The 12,033-nt window shown below is 36.4% G+C and overlaps 1 protein-coding gene across 1 annotated transcript; it reads left to right on the top strand.

Moving 5' to 3' along the window:
• Positions 1 to 378: 378 nt before the first annotated feature.
• Positions 379 to 6,376, top strand: LOC763633 (tubulin-specific chaperone D). Its single transcript, XM_030985170.1, has 7 exons — positions 379 to 555; positions 1,546 to 1,664; positions 2,201 to 2,278; positions 2,443 to 2,532; positions 2,909 to 2,996; positions 3,633 to 3,752; positions 6,329 to 6,376. The coding sequence occupies exons 3-7, from the start codon at positions 2,217 to 2,219 to the stop codon at positions 6,374 to 6,376; spliced, it is 408 nt and encodes a 135-aa protein (XP_030841030.1). The 5' UTR covers positions 379 to 555; positions 1,546 to 1,664; positions 2,201 to 2,216.
• The last annotated feature ends 5,657 nt before the right edge of the window (positions 6,377 to 12,033 follow it).

Consider the following 12,033-nt stretch of genomic DNA (forward strand, 5'->3'; position numbering starts at 1 on the left):
CCCCTATCTGAGGACTGCCAACATTTCCGAACCCCCCTTTCGCGGGCTTTTCGGGGGCTTTTCCTGCCTTGGAGACCCCCCTAAATCAGAAAAAATGCTCAATGTACCCCCCTAAATTCGGAATAATTTCTCAGGAGTCCAAAGAGATGAGAGAAAAAAAGAAAAACACCCCCTTTTTAAAGAAATCTCCGGTGAAAAGTCAAATACACCCCTTTTTTTTTTACAATTCTCGGGCCGGACTTTGTCGCACGAAGAGTACCCCTTTACCGGACATTTTGGCAACACGCATGCGGTCATTCCGACCTCTGAGTGGGGGGGGGGGGGGGGGGGGGAAGCCGGGGGCTATACAAGCACCTAATCTATTTGGGCTCACTGTCACTGGTAATCATTTCAACATGTATTTTTGTTTGTTTAGGGAAGACATCAAGGGACTGAACTGGGCAGCGCCCTCTGACTGTTTTGCCAAGGTAACTCAGCTCCTCAAACTACCAACCTTCCAAGTACCATGTTCTTCTGGGTTTGACTGTAAGCGTAGGAGGTCTAACAGAGTCACTGGTAAGATGAACACTTGTTTTGATGTTAAAAGTTTTTATTGATTGTTGAATTGTTACATGCACACATACTGTGCATGTTTGGCTTTAAGATCAATATAAAGTCTGGGTGATGTTTGCTAATAATAATATGTCTCCTTTTTTCGCTCCGTTTTCTTGATATGTCTCCCTCCATCTGTCTTCTTTATCTTTACCTCGCCTATCACTGTTGTTTGTGCTTCTTCTCATCCAATGGTCTCTTTTTTAAAAAATCTGTTTATTTGTTTTGGTTATTTTTTCTTCTTTGTTTCTTTCTCTCTTATTGTAGTCTGTCTATCATTTCCTTCCCATAATGCTTTTTGTTTGCATCTATTTTACTCTAATCTTTTGCTCTCCCACTCACTTTCCATTTGTCTATTTCCTTTTCGTCATTCTCTGTCTCTGAGCCCCCATCTCTCTAAATTTATCTGTACATCTGTTTCCTGTGTGTAGGTGAAGCATTCTGCCCTATCGTGTCTGTTCCTTGTCATTATGTGCAGCTCAGATGAAGACTTGACTAGATTCATTGATACCTACGCAAGAACTTTACAGACTATCTTACTATCTCTCCCTCTGTCAGTCTATTCACCCCCTTCTCTCTCTTTCTCTCTCCCTCTCTCTCTCTATTGCTCTCTCTCGATCTCTCTCTCCTTCACTCTCTCTCTATCTCTCTCTCTCTCCTTCACTCTCTACCTTAAAGTACAATTTTCTGTAATGTTTTGGTCTTATGCTTCTTGTTTAGGCCAAGCACTCTGCCCAATCTCTTCTGTCCTTTATCAAGACATGCAGCTCAACTAAAGACCTTACTAGATTCACCGACAACATACTCAATACTCACTGACTTTTTGCTGAAAATGTCAAGATTATCACTGACTTCTTTCTATCAGTCTATCCCCTACCCTCTCTCCTTCACTCTCTACTTTAAATATATCCAATGTGTTTGTGTAATGCCTTGGGTCTTATGTTTTTTGTTTAGGTCAAGCACTCTGCCCAGTCTCTTCTGTCCTTTATCAAGACGTGCAGCTCGACTGAAGACCTTACTAGATTCACCGACAACCTTCTCAAGATATTCACTGACTATCAGAAAGTAGACAGGTGAGTGGAGGTCAAACATGATGTTAATCTTGAACCTGGGCCCTGTTTCATAAAACCTGTTATGATTAACAAGTTACAATAACTGGTATAAGCTACTGAAATCGTGGCCTTTGATTGACTGAGAGCAAATTTGTCCTAGAAATTATTCATTTGTTATTGATAACAATTTTTATGAAACAGGGCCTAGGTTCAAGCCCTGGTACAGCACTACTGTCCTTTGACAAGATAGTGATCTATATTTGGCACTCTGCAATGGGATGTTAAATGGGTACCATTAGGAAGGATTTCCTTGAATGCTCTTAGAAATGAAATTCTTAGCTTTGCTGTAACCATTATTGAAGTGGCTTCTTGATTAAGAAATAGGAATGTGTGTCTTGTACATCTATTGATGCTGACAATGATAGCCAAATAATGATGGCCATTTGCTTTCACATGTTAATTTCATTGCTTGTATTGTCATCCAGTTACTATTCAATAGAGAATCATGCATCCATTTGCATTTTACACCTATTTATTTGTTGCAAATATTTTCTCAGAGTTTCTGTACCGTTGATGAAGATGATCAACCCCCTGTTATCCAGTGGAAGCTTTGAAACCTTCGTAGAAGACCCTAGGTAAGGATATATACATGAAGAGCTATCCTAGGGGGTCAAATAAGATTGATGGTATGTTCACAATTATTGTAACCATTATTGTTATTAATCATATTCAGTATTGTTGTTGTTACTATCATTATCATTACTATAATGATCGATTCTGTCTCACTCTGTTTCTTCAGTCATCCATTTCTGCTGAACCTCCTGCAACTGGTCAAGAAGGAGGTGGCCAAGACAGGCGATGCCCAAAAACTTCTCACAAGCATAGAAGTGTGAGTCACATCACTGATAACTTGATATACTTTTGTTCCTTTTTCTTGCATTATGATACTAGTAATCAACGAGTTAACATGAAATATATAATACCAAATTTTAAAATAAATCATCACTAAAATCATACATTTCAGTAGGGAAATTGTTTACCAGTTTTTCCTGTCCATTTGATATGTTTTTTAAAAGTAATCACAATCCAGTAGCAATGTCATTGCAACTTACACACTACAATTCTTTGATTTAAAAATAATAGTATAGGACCCATGGCAGACCCCTGTGGAACACCTCCATGTACATTAAGCCCACAAATGCCCATCGTGGACTTCTGATAGATTGAAAGTACTATTTTAAACAACTAGTTTTTATACATTTCAGGTTCTGTGGTATGATTCAGTTTGTTGGTGAACCTAGGAAGAAGAGCCTTACTCAACTCATGGTATTCCTCTCTCATAAGTACCCAAAGGTAATCACATCTTCAATGTTTTTGCCACCGCATATAGCAATATACATTCCCATAAAGCATTGCACCTCCGGTACATCTGCAATTTTGCTGCAACGCAAGCGGCTTATTTTCCCATGTTTGTGTGCTATTGTCAGTAATTACAGCAGAATCACATATTTGAAGACACTAAAGGTCTACATATTTAATAACTTTACATCATTAGAGATTTAGGCAAAACTATATTTTTCTCATTCTTAGTCGATCCTATTGACAGTAAAACGTGAGTCTAATACTGTATGGCCTAGCTGTTTTGACCTGAAGCTCTTGTGACTACAACATCCTAGCAAATTTGATAGTGAAAAAAGAGCGCCACTTAATTGCTTTGGCTTGTTTTCAGCTATATGGGGTAGGGACAATTAGAATTTTCATAATAAAACATTATCTGGTTTAATAAAAATATGGATTCCTTGTGTAGTTGTGTGTATTCCTTCAATATATTTTTTCCTCCTAGAGGGGGGGGGGGGGGGTAACATGAGTGACCACTATAGACCTGTGGCTTTCATAGAGAGTTGCCAGTAAGACAGATTAGACTGTAGAACATGTACCCTTGTATGAACCCCGATAAAATGTCCAGCTTTCTCATTCCTACGCTCCTAGATAAGAGGGACCACTGCTAACACACTCTATGAGACGTTGATGGTCTATGATGACATCGTGGATGAGGAGAAGCAGGAGGAGGTCATGACGATACTCATGGAAATAAACTGGTCAGTATCGGTTCAGTAGTCCACTCCAGTGTTTATTCCTATGTATGTACTACCAGGGCCCCGTCTTACAAAGAGTTGTGATTGATCCAAATCAATTGCAAGTCTTCCAATCAATATATAGCAAGTTTGCAGTCTCCTATCTCTTATGCACATAGTTGCGATTGATAATCATCTCTTTGTAAGACGGGCCAGATGTCTGTTTCATTATTGTTAGAGAGACAATGGATGGATGGATTCAATGAGAAAAACACGGCACCGTCATAATATATTACCTATAGCTTGTTGGTTCTGAAACTATAATTTCTATCAGACTTTCTAGTTCTCGACCCACTGTATTTGTATGAAAATCGGAAGTGCCTTTGCCCAAAAAAATTGTTTGTATTTGTTTTTGTTTTGTTAAAGTATTTATTAAAGCAATTCTTGTACATAATAATATATGGGCGGCCAAAGGGGCCAATATCAACAGTCACAAAAACAAACAAAGATGCATACAAACAAACAAAGAAGCATACAAACAAACAAAGGACAGAGCAAAATAGACAAAGTACCCAGAAGAAAGGACCAATTAACAAAGAATAAATCAAAGGTCAGAGCAAAATAGACAAAGTACAGGTCAAAAGAAACAGAGGGCGTTTTGGGTTACGGTAAGCAAATAGACATCAGGCACCAAAACGAGAAAGGACAAACTCAAACAGACATCACATCACCTACGAACTGACCCTCAAAGGACAACAGAGGGCGTTTTGGTTTACGGTAAGCAAATAGACATCAGGCACCAAAACGAGAAAGGACAAACTCAAACAGACATCACATCATCTACGAACTGACCCTCAATGGACAACAGAGGGCGTTTTGGTTTACGGTAAGCAAATAGACATCAGGCACCAAAACGAGAAAGGATATAAAACTCAAACAGACATCACATCATCGTACGAACTGACCCTCAAAGGACAACAGAGGGCTTAGGCTCGCAAGTAATAACAGCTGCGTATGTATTTCATTTAAAGACCGTCAATACTGGGCCAGAAGGGATTAGACCACACAGCGATAACGAGGTCACTGACAGGTGGCTATCTCTTTAACTCAGCTCTCAACTAACATAAGAAAAAGAGGGTGGGGGACCAAAAGGTACCGATTGGGGAAGTTTTCTATATAGAGGGACAGTGGCGTACGCAGGATTTTTTCAAGGGGGGGGGGGGGTTTGGTAAAAAATACACATATAATACACACATAACAAAAACTCAAGGGGGGGGGGGGTTAACCCCCCAAACACCCCCCCCCCTCTGCGTACGCGCCTGTAGAGGGAGCAAGTAGCTACAACATTACAAGTAGGACAGTGGGGCTTTAATCAATGATTATCCATCCAATTGCATAGACCATTTTGCCCAATTAAGACTGGGGCCAAAATGCCCTGTTGATTAATCATTATCGCTTCGTCTTCGATTATCTTTTTTTTATTGTGATTGTCAGTCACTCGTTTTTTGTTTTTTTTGTTTTTGTTTTGGTGGGGGGGGGGGGATGTAGGGTCATTTGCCTCCCTCCAAGGACCCCCTATTATACCCTCCCTCCACCCCTCCTATTATTTCATGAATATTCATTACGCAGGGTCGGGGAAAGTCTAGATTCTCTTGAATATTCAATATGGTCGAGGCGGGAACAGCTGTAGACTATGTAGCATGCGCAGCATCGAATATCGTGTGTAACCAGGCATGCATATTTGTTGTATAGACCTACAGCGTATTGGAGTACGAATAGGCCCTAGAATAAAAAGAAAAAAACCTCGAGGAAGCCCTCTGTTGTCCTTTGAGGGTCAGTTCGTAGATGATGTGATGTCTGTTTGAGTTTGTCCTTTCTCGTTTTGGTGCCTGATGTCTATTTGCTTACCGTAAACCAAAACGCCCTCTGTTGTCCTTTGAGGGTCAGTTCGTAGATGATGTGATGTCTGTTTGAGTTTGTCCTTTCTCGTTTTGGTGCCTGATGTCTATTTGCTTACCGTAAACCAAAACGCCCTCTGTTGTCCTTTGAGGGTCAGTTCGTAGATGATGTGATGTCTGTTTGAGTTTGTCCTTTCTCGTTTTGGTGCCTGATGTCTATTTGCTTACCGTAAACCAAAACGCCCTCTGTTTCTTTTGACCTGTACTTTGTCTATTTTGCTCTGACCTTTGATTTATTCTTTGTTAATTGGTCCTTTCTTCTGGGTACTTTGTCTATTTTGCTCTGTCCTTTGTTTGTTTGTATGCTTCTTTGTTTGTTTGTATGCATCTTTGTTCGTTTTTGTGACTGTTGATATTGGCCCCTTTGGCCGCCCATAATAATAAGACGTTTGTATAAACAAAGAAACACAATTACTTAACAAAATATATGCCACTTCTTATTGTGAAGATCGAGACAATTTTTTTGTGAAAGCAATTTGCTGAATTTACCCATGGCCGGTGCTTCCCTCTATGGCCAAATACAGTAGTTGCGGTAGCAAGAATTGGGGCGTACAATGTAATCAGTACTTGCAAGCATTGTATGGGAATGGGTTAAACAATGATTATTGGTAACATGTTTGATATTGTTACTCATTCTTTTTTTATCTTGCAGATCTTGTTTCCAGATTGGGATACTGAGGAGCAGAATATCATCTACTGATTCCCATTCGTGCTGTTGAGTCAGAATATAATTACAATTTTTCCTGTATTTAAAATATAGGATATATGTAAATGAGAAAAGTATTCTTGCATTTATGTAGAGTTAAATGAGCAATTTAATGCACTGAAATCTAATTGCAATGTGGCTAATATGAAAGTTTTCATATGACCTGCCCAATCTTTTATGATTAAATGAAGAAAAAATCCTATGAAAGCTAGATGACTTGTTGTGGAAGTCATCCGGTAGACCCATAGTCCATGAGACTGATGAAAACCAACAGTCTGTAAGATTGACATTGTCTGTCTTATGAGCTTTCCATCATGTTTTCAGGTCTTTAAAACCTTCCTGTTGGTGTAGTGGTCTTTTGATTTATTGACTGTCGGTTTTTTAGGGATGTAGCCGTGGAAGCAATTTACAAGAAACAAATCAAATGTAACTGTGCCATTAAGAATAACATCTCTTTATCTTTGTCAATTTTCCAGTGTTTCAAGATCTTTGTAATGATATATTGCTAGGTATTATGATGCATTTATATTGACAATGTAACCCAGGCCTAACCTGGGTCAGATGATTTGGTCTGATGCAAGTGAGTTCAGTTGAAATAGTCGGTCTTGCGCAAAAGAAGTCCTGGTATCCGGCAGTGTATGTGCATGTCTCCTGGTTTAACAGTGGATTAAATGACAGGCCAACATTCCAAATTTCAAAAGATAAGTTTTCTGGCAGTTGTTCTGCTGTTTTTTGTTGTTGTATTGTAGGTAATGAATTGTTATCAGCCATGTCGTTGAATCTTTCTTATTTGTATTATGCATGAAATGTTATGCAGATCAGTTTAGTACAAGCATGAACTGGATTAGCATTTTTGGTAAATTTGGGTCATGCAATCAAATTAAATATTATCAATATTGAATATTAAATATTAAGAAGTAGATACTTTGAAGGAAATCTGTGTCTATTGTTATTTTGGAATAGCCAGGATTTTGAAACAAGAGGTGTCTGCAAAATATTTGTCTGCATTCTAAGACCGCTATCAAAAGTAAGGGGCATAAGGGTGCAAAAACACATGTGCTTAAAATACAACTTACACTGTCCATGCTTTTTTATATAAATATATATATATGAAACTGCCTTCAAATTACTGTTTCTTTGTTTTGCTGTGTGTGATGTACAGATATAATTTCCTTGTAACTAATGTATAGAGTTTACAATAAACGTGCTTGTGATTTGTATTCTTTCTAAAGCTTTGTTCAAAATGTACATAATTTCTTATCAAATTTATATTTATTTGATGTAAAAAGTATCTATCAAACTACTTGTACATGCTTGATTGTCCATGCTTGAAATTTTCTTTCCTTCATATGTTGTGTTTAGTTTGATAATCCACGCAGTGTATATGTAACTAGTAGGTTATATTTTGTAACTTGTCTGCTCTAATCCACTGATAGGTTGACATAATTGATTTCTTTGTTCATCGTTTGAAAGTAGAGATTATACTCAGTAATGGTATAATTGCTCTAATAGTAACAGCTGATAATAATGACTGATAGGGACAACAAGGAGGCAGAATATCAATCCGGCCATACACATGCATAGATAGTAGATAGTAGTAATACTCCAAAGAATTCTTCCAGAAAAATAATGATTTTCTGCCCCCCCCCCCATCCAGGCCATCTCCCTCACTCTCAATTTCTCTTTATCTTTCTCTCTCTCTCTCTCACTTTCTCTCTCTTTATCTATTCTCTCTCTCTCTCTCTTTCTCAATATATTTCTCTTATTTAAGATTTAATTGATAATTTTGTGCATCATCCATTGTTATGATGTAAATATTTGTCATGTCATTCTTGTTCTTTGTGATGGAACTTAATACTTGAGGGCAACAGTATTTAGATTCACCCTTTCAGTTACTGTCAAAATCCATGCATGTTATCTTTAATATGTTATGTTGATTTGCTAAATAAAATGATGATAAGAGGAATCACTTGGTAATGTGTGATGTGTTGCTTGAAGAACCGTCCCATTTGGTTTCTGCACATATTAATTAAGTATTCCTCTTCTCATGTGATGGGGAAAAATATGTTTAATTGATGGACATTTAAATATGTTAACCATAGTGTGACAGAAAAAAAGGCTTTTCTATCTCGTTGAAATGAAAAAAGATGAATATAATAAAAATAATAATATTAGACATTTATATAGCGCACATATCCACCATGCATGGTGCTTAAGGCTCTCCAACTATTACCCCGACTCTGCAAATCGATTTCGGCGCTCACAGCATTCAAGGAATTCCTTCCTACCGGTACCCATTTAACAGCTGGGTGAAGAGTGGCAAATTAATGTAGATTAATATCTTGCCAAAGGACATTAATGCCGTGGCGGGACTCGAACCGGGACCCTGTGATTCACAGTCCAACGACTTATCCACTAGACCACAACATATATCACATATATTTATATACATTTATATTTGAAAGAAAATAAAACAAATTCAGGAGTTTTCCTGTATGACATCATGTATTATGACTGAATTACGATTAGGTCCCCATATTTGTAGTGAGCTATTTTTTTTTTTTTTGGGGGGGGGGAAATTATACTTTCTCATTTTGTATTCAATATATTTCGAATTTTCACTTATGTTTTCCTGTGGTTCTTCGGCTTTCAGGGTGAGGTTGAGTAAGAGGACACTTTATTTTCTTTTTTTTTTGTCTCGAAATTTGAAAATTTGACATTTTGTTCCGTGGGGGGGGGGGGGGGGGGGGTTAGGTTAGGTCACCTGTTTTGGGTCAGCCATTGGCATAATATATATATATTTTTTTTAATTAAAAAAAAAAAAAATCAAAAGGGGGGGGGGGTTAACCCCCCCCCCTGCGTACGCGCCTGAGTCTGTCTGCTAATTACTCTATTATATGAGTTAGCCCGTATCCATTTAATAAACAGGTGTACATACGAAAGTAATAAATACAAGTATTACAATTCATTTATATCATTTCATTGCAATAATTTATTTCTACTTCAAGATGAATACAATAATATATGATATTCAAAATACAAACATATGTGACGAAATATCTAAAGTGGGAAGATCATGGAAGGAACATAATTGGCTTGATAAAAATGATCCTCACAAAAAACATGTAATATCAAACAAAATGCAAATTATAATGTGAAGTGTTCTCAAGTCTTACAAAGTTTCAACCAATTATTGACGAACTTGGTTTTTACAAAATAAACTCTAAGGTAAATCCAAAACTCTCCTTTTTATGATATACGAAATCACAGAGAAATACAATTTTATTTTCATATTATCACCAGACATGGAACCACTGCCCCATACAAACTATATCTTACAAAGTCTTAAAGTGAAGTCTTAAGAAGTCCCATCCAAGTGAAGAACTTGCTTTAAAAAGAATATACTCTAAGGTAAATCCATAGCCTTTCTTTTTTTGTGATATACAAAATCACAAACAAAGTCAATTATATTTAAAATTATCACCAGGCATGGAACCACTACCATAAAACTTATATCTTCCATAGTCTTAAAGTCGAGTCTTAAGAAGTCTCATTCAAGTGACGAACTTGCTTTAAACAGACTCTAAGGTAAATCCATCGCCCTTCTTTTTTGTGATATACAAAATCACAAACAAAGTCAATTATATTTTCATATTATCACCAGACATGGAACCACTATCATAAAACTTATATCTTACAAAGTCTTAAAGTCAAGTCTTAAGAAGTCCCATCCAAGTGACGAACTTGCTTTAAAAAGAATAGATTTAAGGTAAATTCATAGCTCTTCTTTTTGTGATATACAAAATCACAAACAAAGTCAATTTTATTTTCATATTATCACCAGGCATGGAACCACTACCATAAAACTTATATCTTCCATAGTCTTAAAGTCGAGTCTTAAGAAGTCTCATTCAAGTGACGAACTTGCTTTAAAAAGAATATACTCTAAGGTAAATCCATAGCCCTTCTTTTTTGTGATATACAAAATCACAAACAAAGTCAATTATATTTTCATATTACCACCAGGCATGGAACCACTACCATAAAACTTATATCTTCCATAGTCTTAAAGTCGAGTCTTAAGAAGTCTCATTCAAGTGACGAACTTGCTTTAAACAGACTCTAAGGTAAATCCATAGCCCTTCTTTTTTGTGATATACAAAATCACAAACAAAGTCAATTTTATTTTCATATTATCACCAGGCATGGAACCACTACCATAAAACTTATATCTTCCATAGTCTTAAAGTCGAGTCTTAAGAAGTCTCATTCAAGTGACGAACTTGCTTTAAAAAGAATATACTCTAAGGTAAATCCATAGCCCTTCTTTTTTGTGATATACAAAATCACAAACAAAGTCAATTATATTTTCATATTACCACCAGGCATGGAACCACTACCATAAAACTTATATCTTCCATAGTCTTAAAGTCGAGTCTTAAGAAGTCTCATTCAAGTGACGAACTTGCTTTAAACAGACTCTAAGGTAAATCCATAGCCCTTCTTTTTTGTGATATACAAAATCACAAACAAAGTCAATTATATTTTCATATTATCACCAGACATGGAACCACTATCATAAAACTTATATCTTACAAAGACTAAAAGTCAAGTCTTAAGAGGTCCCATCCAAGTGACGAACTTGCTTTAAAAAGAATAGATTTAAGGTAAATTTATAGCTCTTCTTTTTGTGATATACAAAATCACAAACAAAGTCAATTATATTTTCATATTATCACCAGGCATGGAACCACTACCATAAAACTTATATCTTCCATAGTCTTAAAGTCGAGTCTTAAGAAGTCTCATTCAAGTGACGAACTTGCTTTAAAAAGAATATACTCTAAGGTAAATCTATAGCCCTTCTTTTTTGTGATATACAAAATCACAAACAAAGTCAATTATATTTTCATATTACCACCAGGCATGGAACCACTACCATAAAACTGATATCTTCCATAGTCTTAAAGTCGAGTCTTAAGAAGTCTCATTCAAGTGACGAACTTGTTTTAAACAGACTCTAAGGTAAATCCATAGCCCTTCTTTTTTTTGATATACAAAATCACAAACAAAGTCAATTATATTTTCATATTATCACCAGACATGGAACCACTACCATAAAACTTATATCTTACAAAGACTAAAAGTCAAGTCTTAAGAAGTCCCATCCAAGTGACGAACTTGCTTTAAAAAGAATAGATTTAAGGTAAATTCATAGCTCTTCTTTTTGTGATATACAAAATCACAAACAAAGTCAATTTTATTTTCATATTATCACCAGACATGGAACCACTGTCCCATACAAACTATATCTTACAAAGTCTTAAAGTGAAGTCTTAAGAAGTCCCATCCAAGTGACGAACTTGCTTTAAAAAGAATATACTCTAAGGTAAATCCATAGCCTTTCTTTTTTGTGATATACAAAATCACAAACAAAGTCAATTATATTTTCATATTATCACCAGGCATGGAACCACTACCATAAAACTTATATCTTCCATAGTCTTAAAGTCGAGTCTTAAGAAGTCTCATTCAAGTGACGAACTTGCTTTAAACAGACTCTAAGGTAAATCCATAGCCCTTCTTTTTTGTGATATACAAAATCACAAACAAAGTCAATTATATTTTCATATTATCACCAGACATGGAAC

This window comes from Strongylocentrotus purpuratus, unplaced genomic scaffold (genome assembly GCF_000002235.5).
Source record: "Strongylocentrotus purpuratus isolate Spur 01 unplaced genomic scaffold, Spur_5.0 spur5_scaffold_14, whole genome shotgun sequence".
Lineage (NCBI taxonomy): Eukaryota > Metazoa > Echinodermata > Echinoidea > Camarodonta > Strongylocentrotidae > Strongylocentrotus > Strongylocentrotus purpuratus.